Below are 16,496 nucleotides of genomic sequence, written 5' to 3'. Positions count from 1 at the left end.
GCAAATTCTTTTGAGACATGTCATGACACCCATCTGGAATCCCAACATTTTGGGGTTTCCCTTGAACTGTTATAAGATCATTCCCATTTTTAAGGAACTCACGTGCCAGTTAGGAGGAGAAGACAAGTATACAGATAAATATAAAATCATTGAGGTGGGGTCAAGAAGAGCATTAGCAACTGGAAAAATGAGGAAAGGCCTCTTTCAAAAGAGGTAGAGATGAAGCTAAGCCTCAAAGCCTGTCAGTCAATAAACATTTATTAAGCACCTAATATATGCCAGGTACCAAATGCCTAACTAGGAAGCTAGGATTGCTAAATAAATATAATTGACTTGTTAAATTTTCTTGATTTTCCTAGAGGATCAAATGAAGGTCATGAAGACCCTGTTGGGAATGTTGTCTCTTTTCTACTTAGTGCATTTTTCTTTATAGACCCCCCCAAAAAAAAATAATAGCAGCATCAAATCAGTAAAAACAGGATCTTTGTGATTAGCCAGATCTGGATTTCATGGAATTATTTAATTCTCATGGAATCAATTCAACTAATAAGCTTCTATTAATTGTCTATTACGTAGCAAAAATCGGCTACATGATGGGGATCACAGATCTACAGTTGAAACAGACCTCAGAGGTCACCTGTCCAATTTTATAAATGAATAAATTAAGGCCCAAAGGAGCCAATCATTTGTCCAGGGTCAGAGAGATATTAAATGTCAACTGGGAGATTTAAACTCATTTCTTGTGACCCCACATTCACTACATCTTGTGTTTTCTTGATTAAAAAAGTTTTAACTTTGAAATTAATCTAGGGAACATTCTAAATATGAGCATTTTTCTTTTTGAGTAGGTGAAGAATTGAGGTAGAATGACTGTGACTCAGACAGTGAGGAAGTAATAGAATCAGAATTAGAATTCCAAACCACTGGCTCTTAATCTTCATTTCCTGCGCAAAGTCACTCCCCCTCTCCACCTACCCTCTTCCTTTCCTTCCAAAATATTCAAGTATAGTTTTTCTATCATTATTTGATAGATAATGTTGATCAAACCTTAAATCATAGAAAAAGAGCTATTATGTCTCTCATGTTTAGGTTCCATAGTATTAAATGGGAGGTACAGTGGAACCTGGATGTATTTTTGGTTTGGAAAATAGCTCAAACTATTTTTCAAACATTTTCGGTTTGGCAAAAACTAAAATGCATTTTGCCAAGCACTTTGGCCTTAATTTTTAAACCCATGTGTATTTTAAGGGAAATTTAATCTATATGTTTCTGACTCATTTACACTTAACTCATCAAAATGTTGTTTGGTAAGAGCTATTAGATGTCCAAGAAACTTTATGAGCCCTTTTCTTAAGCTGTTTTACTCCTTGTCCTGACCAGAAAGTCATACTTTGCCAGTCATAAAATAACTCGAACCTCAGAGGCCTGAGGTCAGTTTGAAATTTATAACCTCCGAAGTTTAAGCGGATACCAAGCTTGGCAAAAATCCCCCTACCCCCTTGTCTTCTTATGAGGGCTACAAATAAGTCGAGTTTTTTATGACAAAGATATGACAAAGACTAGTTCTTCAGTTGACAGTATAATAAAGGACCTGGTCTATATGGCAGCAACAACAACAACAACAACAACAACAACAAAACCCAAAACACAACAACAAAACAAAACAAAAACCCTATAAAAACTTGCCAAAGAGGGCAACATAAGCCATTTCACAACTAGGTAAGGGTGAGTTCCTAACTTATTTCCAAAGAAAAGTCCTAAGTATCCATTATAGAGAGAAGAAGGAAGTGGGATTTTTCCATAAGAATCTGTGATTTTCACATCTTCATGTTTTGTTTTTTGAGGAGCTAGTAGGGGAAAAAAAGCAAAAAAAAAAAAAAATCCAAACTTTTATCAGTGGCAACTCTGTGGTATGACAATTTCTACAAAAAAATTGTTAATGAATTGGACTGCCAAAAACAGCACTTGAGTTTAAACCAAAAGCACATGGGATCCATGTATGCATATATGCATGTCATGGTGATCTCATCGCATATCATCTGTAATAATGTTCAGATGTCACCAGATTACAGTATTCTGGGGGGAGAGGGTTTTTTTGGACAAGGTACTTTAAAATAGCAGCTTCAATGGTTATGAGAGCTTATAAATATTTAAAATGTAAGCATTGAACAAATCTTAATGACAAAGTTTTACATTTAACTGCATATGTACCAAGTATCGTGCAATTGCTCTAAATATAGGCTTAAAATATCAAAAGAGTATGTTGATGGCACACAGAACTTTGCAGAGAAACTTAAACCTGATAGTTTTTGCCCTCACAACATCCAATCTGCACAATTTTAAAAGTGTGTGTGTAGGTTTCCACAGAGGAAGATTATATTACACAGTCTAAATTTCCAACACAAGAGTCAAAAGCTGAAATATAGCTTTCCACCCCACCCCCTCTTCTTTCAACAAATGCAGTTCAGCCACTTGGCTTTTCGATAATTTCTTATTGTCGGTTGGCTCAAATTTAAGACAGTAACATTTTAGAAACATTTGGGGAACTAAGCCAGCTGCAAGGAGGATATCATTACAAATTGAGACACATGTTGTACAGGAATACCATTCATTTTAAATACCAAAAACATGTCTGGAGGAAATACAGTCATGCAAATGAGCCAGAGATACATTTTTACACTATATTTCCAGAGTTCAGGTCAATCTTTTACAGCATATATGTCTACAAAGTAACTGTATTTCTCCTCTTTGCCTGCTTCTTCAATACTTTTGGCCTGGCATTGTTATTTCCCCTTCATTCAAGACAAAACACAGCTTGCTATCAAAAGAAAACAGCAAACCAGAAGTTGGGAAGGAGAAGGAGGAAGCCAAATTTGGCACAGAGGAGGAAGGAGATTCCTGAACTGACTGGATGGGAAAGCAACTTGGGAAGTTCAACAGTTTTCACTGGCTGGAGCTCTGATCTCATGACTGCTCAGGGAGTCATTTTTGCCTTTCTCAGACGCCTACTGATGATGTGCATTGGAGAAACACAGCTAATTTGTGGGAGCTTATCTTTGATTTCTATTGCTGTGATGAACCATTTGAGAACAACCAAATCCAAAGGTGGTCAAGGAGAGCTTTGTTTGTTTTCCATCAATGAAAGCTTAGAGCATTTAGGAACAGTTTTGAAATGTAGGAAGTTATTCCTACAACCATCATGAGATTTTTTTGGCTCTAATATCTCAGCCAAGATCTTGCAACTGACCCTTGAAATCATTCGGGTGTGTTTATTCTTCCTTCTGATTGCCTACAATTTGCAATCATAAAATCAATTTCCACTCCACCCTGCAATTGGTTGTTTTTCAGAATTCTGTGGGACTGTACAAATTTTCAGAGATTTTATATTTAGTTGGTGCTTAGTGATTTGAGTCTGAGATAGTATCTATTCCAGATTTTCCTTTAGAATAAACTCAGGTTGAGGTTAAGGAATACAGGAAAGCATTTATCCTTTTAAGATATTTCCTTTCAATTCTCCTGAAATATAATTATTTTTTAAGCCAATATTTCTTTGCTCCACCTCATCCTCCAAACCACACCCCCCAAAAAAAAACCCACTCTCAATATTAAATAGTTTATACATGTGGAGTATATATGTGACTTAAATAGTTTCCTGAAAATTACATGTGTTGTGTTTAAAATAGCAACTAAGTGGCACAAACTCCATGCTGAGAATATTAAAAGAAAAAAGTACATGACTCTCTTCATTCCTTTTGGCACACCCTTTTTGACACGATGTTCTGGAAAACGCTGAGTGTTTGGGCTGGGTCTCCATGAAGTAAATATTCCAGACTGTACAGTATTGTTTGCTTCCAAACTTCTGTGTCCCATGGTATGATCTGTCTCTGAGAAGGAAGGCCTTAAATGACTCAACTATCATTGAGGAAGCTTGTTCTGCCTGGATACCACTAGTAGCTATTTATCAACAGCCAACCAGGAAAACTAAGTTCTAGAAATATTATAATCAAAGGCTTATCTTTCTTTTGTTTCTTCCTTCCTTCCTTCGTTCCTTCCTTCTTTCCTTCCTTCTTTTCTTTCTTCCTTCTTTTCTTCCTTCCTTCCTTTCTTCCTTTCTTCCTTCTTTTCTTCCTTCCTTCCTTCCTTTCTTCCTTTCCTCTTTCCCTCTTTCCCTTCCTTCCTTCCTGTCTGCTTCCCCCTCAGTATAAAGAAACATGTTCTTTAACAAAAATACATACAAGATGTTGATTTGTTTGGAGCGGGACAGAGGGTAGGAAGGACCTCAAAATATTGGTTTGCTATCATATAGATATCCTAATTCTTAATGCTTCAACAGAAATGATTAAATTGCCTTCTTAGACAGCAAGATTTTAGGAATTACCTACCTTTATTTCCCCATCACCAACCCAGGATGTTAGCTAGCACTTCCCTATAATTTGGGAATGAATGCTCATTTTAGAAAAGTAGAATTGTCTCTATCCTTTCCTTCCTTTTCTTCTTTCCTGGGAATTTGTAGAAAGATATGAGTTTGTCTCTTTGCATTCTATCACTTGGACAAACTTCCATTGCAGGAAAAAACTCAAAAAAAAAATTTTAATACCACATAAGACTTAGAATAGTGGATTAGATCTTTTGCTCTACTTTCCAGGATAAAGTTTATGGTAATTTGGGAAACACACTGGAATTTGTTCAACTCAAGATAATTAACTTCCTCAGGGCAAAAAGGAAATTCCCATTTCTGATGTAGCTAAACAAGAATTTACTGTTTAGCTCACCTGTCCTAGAAGGTAGGAGAGGGTACAAAATTGGAACACCTTTTGGAGAGAAAAAGGAAGGGAAATATGTCAATACTTTGTCTTTCTGTTTTGTGTAATCCAGTTGCATGTACTACTAAAACCTGACTGAAATACTATGTGAAAGCCAGATGTTTCACGGCCTCAAAATTGTTTACCTTAAACCACTTCTCATAATCCTGCCAACATATAGCATATGAATACAGCCAACATGAGGCAGGCTAATTTTAGAAAGCCCCAGCTGACAAACCTGAGACAATGGGAACGTACAAAATCTCCTGGTTAATCATTATATGTGTCCACAAATAACGGTCAAACAGTGGCTTTTTCCACTTTGAATAACATCAGTTTAGACCTGAACAACCACATATACCCTGACCAGAGGTAATACTTGAAAATCAGGGAATGAGGCTGCTAATTAGCATTTCCTAAAACAAATTAATTGGGATCTTAAATAATCTCATCTGGCCTAGTGCCCCAACAGCTCATACTTGAACTGGTTTCTTTTTTTTTTTTTTTTTTTTGCTCTGTCTTTTCTCCCTTTGTTTTTGGAAGGGGGGTTTCAGAGTAGCTTTCTGAATATGGAGTTTGACTTCAGGAACTTCACCACAGGCAAAGCCAGCACTTTTCTGTCAAACTATTCTATAGAAGAGTTTAAATTGACAAGAAGTTACATGCTACAACCACATATTTGGTTTCCCTAATGAGGAGAAATCTCTGTCACGAAACAGTCATTTCAGTTAGTGAGATTCCATGACCTGACTATTAATTAAACTCCAAGGGACCAAACCTGCAGCCACTGCCTCCAGCCTTCCCAGAGAAAAACCAAAGAGACCAAACTCTTGGGACAGGAGTCTCCAGGAGTTCTAAAGAATTAGGGCTGCATAGCTTGAGTCTAGAATGGGAAAAAAAAAAAAAAACAATCAGGGAGAGAGAAAGGGCCAATTTTCATTTGATTTTTAAATTGTATAGGAATACTCTGAACTGCTATTCCCAAAATGAAAAATTGTATGGGTTATTTTTGCTGAATCAGTTTTGGGACCATCAGTCTCTGTCTAGGAGTGGAAAATATGAGAGTGATGAAGTTACTCACGCTCCAAATCGTTTCCACTCATTTGAAAAGAAAAATTAAATCAGAATATTTCATTTCTTTGGAAAATGGTTAGTGGTGATGGTGGTAGTGGTGGTGGTGGTAGCAATCGAGTGCTTCTGAATATCAGAATACATTTGCATATGGTAACTCTGAATTCCAACTTATTCAAAGGGCAAATATAAACTTTGGGGATTCAGAAAATGTACAAACGCAAATTGCTCCTCTAACCCATCTTTGGACAAAGACAAATAAAAGGATATTTATTCCCTTTATAAATAAAATTCTTTGTGGACAGGACAGTTGGAAAAAATGTTTATGCATTTTGTTCCTTCATTTGGGGAAGGTTTTCCCCTCATTCTATAGAAGGTGCAAAATTGGTCTTTCAATCATCAAAGGTTTAAGGATAAGGAACAGCTCTCAAATTGTGCTTTTATCTTCATCTCAACTTAATTTGTCCTATAGCTGCAGGGAATCATGTATGCACACTCATGTCACTTGTAATCCTATCAGCCTACAATATATAAAAGAAAATCATGCACATAGGAACAGAATTACTTCTGACTGGAATCTCGGAAAGCTTCTGTAATAGCCTCTCAGTAAGATTAGGTTATTTTGCTAGGTGATTATTGTTATTGATTTCAAACTATAGTCCTTTGGTTCTGTTTAAGATAATAAAAAAAAAAAAATAGAAAATGGGAAAGGATTAACCTGAAAGGAAAAGAGACTAAAGAAAGATTTCTGATATTAGTAGTGGATGGTTCTGTATGGTTCCAGGAATGCCAATTAAGAACAGTCTGCCCACAAGACTAAGACATCCCTCAGCTGCACCTTCCTGACCATATCCTTGAATGCTTTGGCATTTACTGTTCCTCAGTCCAAAGTCAACTGTCTAGTCACAAAAGTCTCAAAGTCCATTTTGGACTTTTGGATCCTAAGATCCCAGATTTGGAGCTAGGAAGGCTTGATATCAGAGGCCATCTAATCCAACCCTTTCAATTTATAGATGAGACCAATGTAGTTTAGAATCACAGAGGTAGAAAGGATAGAAGTAGGATTTGACTTCACAGCCAATGTTCTTTCCATTATATAATACTTCCTCCTCATAATGTAGAACTATAATGAATGTGGCTAGTTGTTTAAAGGCAAAAAAGAAAGACAGCAGTGTTTGTACATGAACATGTATGCATGTATAAGCACACATGTGCTTATGTGTATGTATATAGATAGATATGGGATGAGTACAAGAAGAAATGAGGCTCTAGAAATGAATTATAACAAGTTGAGATTACATTATGTGGTTCACATGAAACTACAATGAAAAACAGAAAATATGACTTCCTGAAATTATCTAATTCTCTCTCTTTTACAAATCACTCATTTTGTTGCTAAGCCACTAAGCTAAAGGCAGCAAATCTGTGTTCCTGATTCTCTAGGCCTGGTTGGGGGAATGAGGTAAAATGAGGGCCCTGTATGTAACAACTACTTCAAAGGACTCTCCTCCACCGCTCCCTCCACATATTTAAAAGCCATAGGAAATTGACTTATAATTTTTTTGGAAATGGATTGAAGGAGGCTTTCTATTTTCATTAATGACTTTTAAGTCTTCATTTGACAGGCTCTGGACTCATTCTTAACTAAGAAACTAGACTATTCCCAAAAATGTGATGTCCCTTTTTCCTCTGTTATCAATAGCGTCTTTTGAGTAAGTGACCTAGTGATGCTTTGTGTGTCTTGGATGTCTCTATTCTCAGTTTTGGAAGGATAACTACCCTGATGCTCATTTGAAAAAGTAGACTTTTTCTATATTCTAAAAATGGATTTAAAAAGTTATATGCCTCCCATGCTTTCTCTTTGCTTTCTTAAAAGTGTTTATTTATTGTGTTGTTGTTTGGGGGGTTTGAGCACAGATTCTTACCACCTGCTGCTAATTCTCATCAAATCATAAGAGCATAGATTCAATTCCCTAATTTTATAGTTTAGGAAACTTTTATAGTTTAGATGACAAAGGGATTTTCACAAAGTCATCCAGTTAGTAAGTAGAAGAACTGAGATCATGGGAAACTCAAATAAGATGACCAAGGGAGGATTCTACACACCTGCCTTTGAAAAGGCAGTTCTGTTTATAAAATCAGCAAGTCAAGGTCCCTACCCCAAACTTTAGTGAAGTAGATGATCAGTTCTTATTAATAAACCTGAGGACTCCCCCCCACCCAAAAACAATAGGAGAGAATGAAAAAAAAATCTAATGGGAATGTTTTATTTTCTTCCCACTTCTGAAGATCTCCTTTCCTAGGACTCTTTCTTTTCTTGACTTTTACTTAAAGGTCAGTCACTCACTTTTTAGGGCTCACAAACATAAGATCATAGATTTAGAGCTTAATCTCAAAGGTCCTCAAGCCCAAACCTCAGTCTTTGCAGATGAGGAAACTGAGGCCTATAAAATTTAAGCCACCTGCCCAATGTCACACACTTAAGAAGTCAAGTTCCCTTGACTCTAGAGTGACTTCATTTTCCATTTTCCCATGCTGCTTCTTACAGCTTAACAGAGCCAGGACAGATTCTCAGCAAGGATGGGCTATGACATATTTAGGGAGGTACTTTTTTTTTTCCTTTCAAGAGTACTACCAGTTAGAGAAATGAATTCTGAAACATCTATTGCCATCGTACTACAGCCCCTTCTCAACAACAGGGGGTAAGAGAGAAAGCTATGCAGCTCTGAAGGACCACCCTGACTTTCCCAGACTTTTCCCAATAAAGCAAAGTGAAGAGTGAGACCTTTTCCCCCTTCTCCCCCTGAGACTCAGGGCAGCAAGTACTTTCCCCAGCTGCCTGCCTGGCAAGTGTCAGGAGTTCTGGGCAACAGAGTTTGTTCTTAGCTCATCTCTTGGACAGTGCTGATGATCTTTGCAAAGAGAATACAATGACTATAATGGAAACTTGATGGCTTGGGAAAGTTCTAGCCAGTGGTGTGACTGATACCAGAATATAGCCAAGATGGGTGGGTCACTGGCTATTTAGATGACTCTTTATAGCTGCCACCCCACCACTAAAAATTACAGAAGTCCCCCACTAAACTTTCATCCTTCTCTACAGAATCACCCCACCCTGAAATGACTGAAGAACACAGATTATACAAGACAAAGACAAAATATAAATATAGCTATAACTGACATCCTCCCCCATTCCTATTCTTTCCTCATTTTTTTCTTCGTTGGATGTTAGCTGTTAACACCTAGATCTCAGCCGCTGTTTCTGTCTCACCACACAAAGTCTAGGCACACCTACAAACAGAGAGGAGAGGCCTTTGGCTCAGGACTGAGACAGGCCACGTGGACCTACAAACCTTTTACTTATTTTGATTTCGAATTCGGAGGCACCTCCTTTTCAATGGCGGTTCCAGGTCCTCTGGCCCGGTGCTGAGCATTGGCGTTGAAATGATACACGGTGCAATAGCAGTCTTTTCTGCGGGTTTTGGCACAGGCTGGATCACGCAGCCTGTCTTGGGGAGCATCCGCAGAGCGTATGCGTGGTCCTCATCTGCAGGGTTATTAAGGTTTGGGTCTGTCTTATCACCCACCGTGAGGGCCTCTTCCCCCATCAGCTTTTTGCCGGCCTCTCCGTCCATATGGAGGCTGGAAGCACAGTTGTTCTCCTTGACGGATTCCAATTCACTCACTGCGGGCTCCTCTGGCTGCTGGGACTTCTTCTGGGAGGGTGGCAGGGGAGGAGGAGGAGGAGGAGGCAGCGGCGGAAGCAGAGGAGGCGGCGGCGCTGGAGGCAACTGTTCTGGAGGCTGTTCCGCGCTCTTGGAACCCTCGCTGTTCTTTGTCCCGTTCACGATGACATTGCACACCGCAATGCTGGTGGCTTCGAGTCCCGAAGGGCCTGAGGGGGCCAGGGAGACAGGCCCGCAGTGGGTTGCGTCACCACCAGGCAGAGTTTTTGGGTCAGCGGCGTTGCAATTATTGTCCCTGCAGGTGCTGCAGTTCCTTTTGTCAGAGCTACCAAAAGCCATGCTTACAACACTGTTAGGTTCACGTTCCACCTTAACTTGAGCATGCAGAGCCCTGTGAATGACATTGTGTAGCCGGGACCGATGGCCCACGGTCAGGTCTATCACACCATCCTGAGGACCCTGGACCACACTGGAAAAACTAAACTTATTGTTCACCGGGCTGCTGGACCGCACAGTCAAATCCACCACCTCATTCTTACCATGCTCCTGTTGGGCTGCTGCGTGACTCAATGACTGGCCCGAGCAGCCGGGTGAGGAGTCAGAGGACTTAGAAGACCCTTGCTTGGAGTCTCTAGGGGACAAGGAGTGTCCACTTGACTTGCCCCCCGCTGAATCGCTGGGCGTGTTTGGAATGAAGTTTTCCCCATTGCTAGAGAAGCCGTTAGGGGGCTTGGAATCATTGACATGAGGGATGGGGATGGGGATGGGGATGGGCACAGGCAGTGGGACGATGACGGGGTATGGCACTAACAGGGTCGGGGGCGGCACCAGGGGGGCAAGGGATGGCAACCCGAAGTTCATCATCTGTGGCATAGGCATAGGGCCATTTGGCATCATGCTGACAGGAGGGAAGGGAAGACTAGGCAAAGGTGCTCCAGGAGGGGGCGGGGGCAGCAATCCCGCAGGGTTCCCAGGCATGGTTGGCGTGGTGGGGGGGTGGATATGAGGTGATAGCATTGGCCTGTGCATAGGGCTGGAGGTGGGGCCCATGTTTCTGGGACCGCCCGGCGGTGGACCAATCCCAGGAATCATTGGGTTAGACAAAGGGCTGTTAGGGTTGGAGGCGTGGTGAGGTGGCCCCCGGATAAAGGGAGGGCGGATCTGCTGCATGATTTGCTGTTCCATGAAGATGGGCAGGGGGACGGGCCCTCGGTTTGTCATCACCATGGGAGGACTCCGAGGTGGGACACCAATTGGAGGCACAATACTAGCAGGTGGCTGAACAGAAACTGGAGGGACATTTGGAGTCTCATTGATGGTAATGGGTTTGGGAACTGGTGTGGGGATTTTTGTGACAGAGCAGTTGGCAGTATCAGATGGAGAGATGGTGGTTGACGCGGATGGTCCAGGCCCTTGATTTTGGCCAGCTGCAGACACTGGGGAGGGGGCCTTCCTCCGAGCATCTGTTAGCGGTATATTCCAAGAGTCTGGAGTCAGCAGCTGTACCCCAGCACCTTCTGCTTTATTTTCGATCGGAGGATGTAATGTGCTGCACAGTCCAGCTGGAAGATTGGCCTGTGTTTCTTTGTAGAAAATGTCCATTTTGTACTGATTGAGACATTTTGCACTGCAGAACTGAAGCCTTCGCTCCCCGTCCCCAAAATCCAGGTATTCTTTTGTGTGTCTTATGTGCTTACACCAGTCACATACCTACAACACAGTAACAAAATCACAACAGGTGAGATAAGCAATTCCTTGGGTAAAGTGTGTTTCATATTGTACATAAAGGTTCTTTCTTTCATACTCATTCAGGGTTTTTTTTCAGAGTCTGAGTCTTTCTTCTGAGAGATAAGAGTCTAATGTATTTATTAAAAAAAAAAAATGACGGGTAAGACCTGCCAATATTAACCCCATACATAAGCTAAAATCACCCTTTTTCTGTTCTTTCTCTAAAAATGGAGTTACACCTTCCACTTTAAACATCACGGATGTGGAACGTGCATGTGTGTGTGTGTGTGTGTGTGTGTGTGTGTGTGTGTGACTGGGTGTTTAATTGGAGAGAGAAGAATAAATACACCTGCCCACACATTTTTTCACTTGTCAAAAAAGGCCCATAGTAAATGCAAATCTAAATATGTTTGGAGAAGAGGCCTTCTCCAAAAAGTTCAGTGGGCTTGCAATATGTCCCTTTACAACTCTCCTCCCCAGGAGGCATTTTTCCTCTACTGACTGCATTCCCAATAATGTTGGACAGAGTGCACTACGTTAAGAGATATCACAAAGCACCAACAATCCTTCTCTCTCCTTCCAAGTCAAAACTTGGAACTCATCATGAAGTCTGTGTAAGGTTCAGTTCTCCCCAACTTGTGATGTTGCAGCAAGTTAGAAGTATTTTTTGAGCTGTTTGCCCACTCTCACTCAGTAGTCAGATTTCTTGGTGATATTTCTTGGCAGGCAGGCTTATTTAACAACTTTTCAAACATGAGAGAACGTTTTCCAAAAGTTGTTATGGCATCCCCTACCCCCAACCGCCACCCTCCAAACCTCCTCTACTCCTAGTATAAGGAAGGCTTAGCCAAATTCATTTTAAAGTAAGGCTGCAGAACTAATTAAGGGCTGAAAGCTTTTCCCAATTGGAAATCACTAGACACCAAAGTTCAAAAAATAGTCATTCTAGGCTTCAGAACCCATTACTTCGGAGAAATTATTGTGATTTCATTAACACATTAATTTTGCAACACCATCAGTTCTCGCAGATGGTGAAGACATGATCTACAATTCAAATATGAGTCTTGTTTGCACAAATGACTTTCCTTCATATGGCATTTTAAACAAGAATTAATGAGTAATCTTGCCATAGCTATAAACAGATAAACAGATGTCAAATTTTTCAATAGTTCTTTCAGTGCCTTACTTCTTTTCTGACAGAATTTTACACACATATAATCTTTTTTTTTCCCTTTCTTTCTTTCCCTTTTTTTTTTAAGCTTGGTGCTCAAACTCTATGACCCATGGAGACTTCCAAGACTCTACAAGCATTAAGTTTGTTGATTGCATTTCTGACCATGTCACAATAAAGCAATGTGTACTGAGTTTGTTGTTCCCGGAAGTACTATGCCAGCCTTAAGTTGTTTGCTGCTGGTAAGGGTTTGGCTTAAAAAAAAAACAATTATTGTAAGTGGATAGCATTTAAAAGATGATTAATTTTAATAACGATTGGCCACATAAACAATGCAAAAACAACATATGCTGGGCATTTGATTACTCATCTCATTTAACTCTCAGCTTTCCTTGATTATAAACAGTGGTAGCATTCTAGTGAGTGTTTCTGTATGTGCTATGTATGTGTTTGGTGTCCATGTGCCTATCCGTATAAACCCACCCACTTCCTCTCTACTCTTTCTTTTGCATGAATTTTCACTAGTAATAATATGCATTCATCACCATTTTCTTTTCAAAAGTTTTCCTATTGGGTCTTTTCTGGGTTTTTTTCTAAAAATTAAATAGTTTTTTGAAAAGAAATAGTACATCCCAAGTTACCTTTGGGAATGAGAAAAGTAGCTCATCAGAAGAGGAAAAAAATGAATGTTCAAAGCCCCTCTGAAGTTAAGAGACTGGAGAAACTTTGAGCATGCTATTGGAGTCAAGAAAAACGAGCTTATTTGACAAATATAAGCAAAAATGCTTTGAAGATGAAGACCCATACTCAGACTTCATCAGTCTCTCTAAGGATGGTTACACTATAAACAAGGACTAAATTCATCCTTATGTATGTAAGTGCATTTATATTTTAGAAACCTGCTTATTTTGGCTATAGAGTTAACCAACATATACATGACATGCCATTTAATTTTCTTCTATGGAACTTGGCCATGTGTGATTGTGTTCCAAAATTAGGCATTCAACAAAAACCTACAATCAAAAATTACAAGATTATAGCAGGAGAAATCATTGAAAAAATATGAGGGCAGCTATAAATTTAATTTTATATGGAAGAGTATTATTAATGGATGAGTTAAAGTCATTAAAAGAATAATGCATCACAGAATTTCTGACTTCCTTTTGTATTATTTTAGGGGGGTCAGTTATCAATATGAAGTTTTCAGAAATATTTGGGCATTTTGTTGCTAAATTGATTTGCTGGCCTATAAGGGATTCCCAAATCACCTGCAGTTAAATAAATATTTTTCCCCAGGAAAACACTTAAGAATCTTGCTTGAAAAATTTTCTACAATATATCTCACTTTTAATAATTCATATGAAAAACAAAAAAGGCTATAGGCAGCATAACCAACCTATACAAAAATGCAGATTATCCACACATGCTTTGTTGGTAATCATAATTCATTTTTTATAGCACTTTAACATTTACAAAATGTTTTCCTCACAACTATCATATGAAGACAAAGCACTGTCCACACTTTAGAGATGAAGAAATTCAAAATCAGATAGGTTAAGGGATTTGTTCATCATTACAGAGAGAGTAAATATCAAAACAGAGATTTAAATTCTGATCTTCTACAAAAGTTCATAAACTCATACTCTAGTCCAGTTGTCCATGCACTATTTCATGGCATCTCCTGACACTATGCTCCCTTATTCATGTCAACCATGGTAAATAATGAAGAGCACAAGTTTAAAATAATGCAGCAAACATCCTGACTAAAAGAAAAGAGTTATGGTTATCAAACTAAATTTCTTCCATCTCCCAAAATGGCTTGGTGAAAGTGACTGTCTACCAGACTGCCCTGAACTGTCTCATTTCTGTCTTGTGCTCTGTATGTAGGCAAGTTTATGTATATGTATGTGTATATATATATATATATATATATATATATATATATATATATATATATATAGGCATGTGGGAGCAATGATGGGAGGAGAGAAGATGAGAGAGAGAAGGAGGGGAGAAAGGAAGGAGGGAGGGAGAGAGGAAAGAGAAGAAAAGAGAATGAGGGAGGAGAAAGATAGAATGAGAGAAAAGAGAAAAGAATAAAAGAAGGAATGAGAAAAAAGAAGAGAGAAAATGAGAGAAAGAAGAGAGAGGAAAGAAAAAAATGAGAGAGAATGAGAGAAAGCATAAGCGAGAAGACAAAAGAAAGAAGAAAGAATCAAAGAATGAATGGGAGAGAGAGAGAAACAATGAGAGAGAGAGAGAGAGAGAGAGAGAGAAGAGCACATTTCCACCTTTTTATTATATTACATCCCAGGATACTGACCTAAGACATAGAAAAGTAATCCTTCAGTTTCAGGGGAAAAAATTTCTTAGAGGAAAAAACTGTCACTTAAGAATTAATGAATCCAGTCCAGGATTCATCATTTAAGATGAGGTCAATGAATTTATGATACAACTGGCTATATTACACAAGGCAGTAAAATAGAGCAACATCACTCATTCCCCATCAAATTAATGACACACTCTTAGTAATTAAAGATTTCTTCTAAGAGCCTGTCCTGATTACTTAAGATGTAGGAGTTAGGTAAAAGCATAGACTGTATATCTTTCACTTTAATAAAATAACATTTGCATATCCATGATATACACAGCATGTATCTCATAAAGAGCAGTTTTATAATCATTATATTGTGGAGTTTTTCTACAAACTGCTTTAAATCTATAAAACTTCATTGCTTTCCCTCGCTTTTTTTGCTATAATTATTCAAGGAAGGTTTAAAAAAGCTTGCAGGCATTTTTAAAAGCTAAAAGGTAACAAGTACAATATGAAACCAACTTGGCTCTAGAATATTTTTCTCCACTTAATTATATTTCTTTTGGAATCTGGCCTCTCTTGTTGCACCTTTTAGGAAGAGTCCTAAACAAGTCCGAGGATTATATCACACTGAGGTTTTCTAACAATGGCATTCTGGGGACACAAGCAACTGCCGATGTAATACTCTCATATAAGAGACCCACCTAAAATGCTTCATTCCACCAATGCATAATATAAGGCTGGAATGACAAAAAGATCAGGAGAGAAACAAATGTATGTATATACCATTGTAGCTTGCAGCAACAGCCCTTAAGAAGATTAAATTTACCTCCTTGGTAAGCGTCCAATTCTAAACAACAGAATGAACATTTCCTTTCATACATTTAAAGTATTTATACTTTAGTGGCTGACTGCCAGGGTAGTACTTATGAGCTTGGTGGTTTGATATCATTCACCTCTTTTCCTGTGAAAAAAAATATGTGTGGCAACACACACCACTAGACTGCTCCAAAGACGTTGCATCAGCAAAAATATCAGTTGCTCTTACTTGATATGGGAAAACCAAAAGACCAGGGCTGGTGGTTCCTAGAACTTTTTCCATCTTATGTTTCCCCAGAAAAGAAAGCAAACTATTCACATACGCAACTGAGCTTTTATTTTTCAATAAATGTCCAGAGGCAAGTCCAGACCACATGGGTATAACATATACATTCTATGAGCTTTGAAAGAAGTAACTTTGGGAGCAATATAATTAATGCATTAATCAGCTGTCAAAAGCAGGAGAGGAGTTCATCCATTACTTGAGCCTACCATTGCCCTCTGAATGATAATCTAGCATCAGGCAAGATTTAATTAAGAAGGTCTTTACTTGAAATTTTTCTTATCCTGAGCAAAGATATATGCACCAATCTAGTAGGAATAGGATGTTAATAATCTCTTGAATGGAAACTACAAAGTTCCCCCAAAAAAATCCCAAATAAACAAACAAAAACAACTTTGGCATTCTCTGAATTTGCTACATTGGTCACCTCTGGGAGAAGTTTTGTTTGTATGTCTTAAATCTATCCACATGATTTCCTTGCTTTGAGGAAACTCCCTTTACAAATGCATATAAATAACTATTTGATCAGTCAATCAAACATTATTAAGTGCCTACTGTGTTCCAGTTACTTAGAGTCTTAGAGAGAGTCTCCTGAGTGACTCACTTAAAGTCACACAGCTAA

General features: G+C 38.8%; 1 protein-coding gene across 1 annotated transcript in view; it reads right to left on the bottom strand.

Annotated features, from left to right (window-relative positions):
- The window catches only part of SOBP (sine oculis binding protein homolog), a 220,402-nt gene that overhangs the window by 14,600 nt on the left and 189,306 nt on the right, over positions 1–16,496 (bottom strand). The window contains exon 6 of the mRNA XM_051997486.1: positions 9,227–11,269. Coding sequence (XP_051853446.1) covers positions 9,230–11,269 — 2,040 coding nt within the window. The 3' untranslated portion in view covers positions 9,227–9,229. The remainder of the gene's footprint in view (positions 1–9,226; positions 11,270–16,496) is intronic.

Source organism: Antechinus flavipes, chromosome 4 (assembly GCF_016432865.1).
Source record: "Antechinus flavipes isolate AdamAnt ecotype Samford, QLD, Australia chromosome 4, AdamAnt_v2, whole genome shotgun sequence".
NCBI lineage: Eukaryota > Metazoa > Chordata > Mammalia > Dasyuromorphia > Dasyuridae > Antechinus > Antechinus flavipes.
The sequence above is the reverse complement of the archived record's forward strand: the minus strand, read 5'-3'. Positions and strand labels throughout refer to the sequence as shown.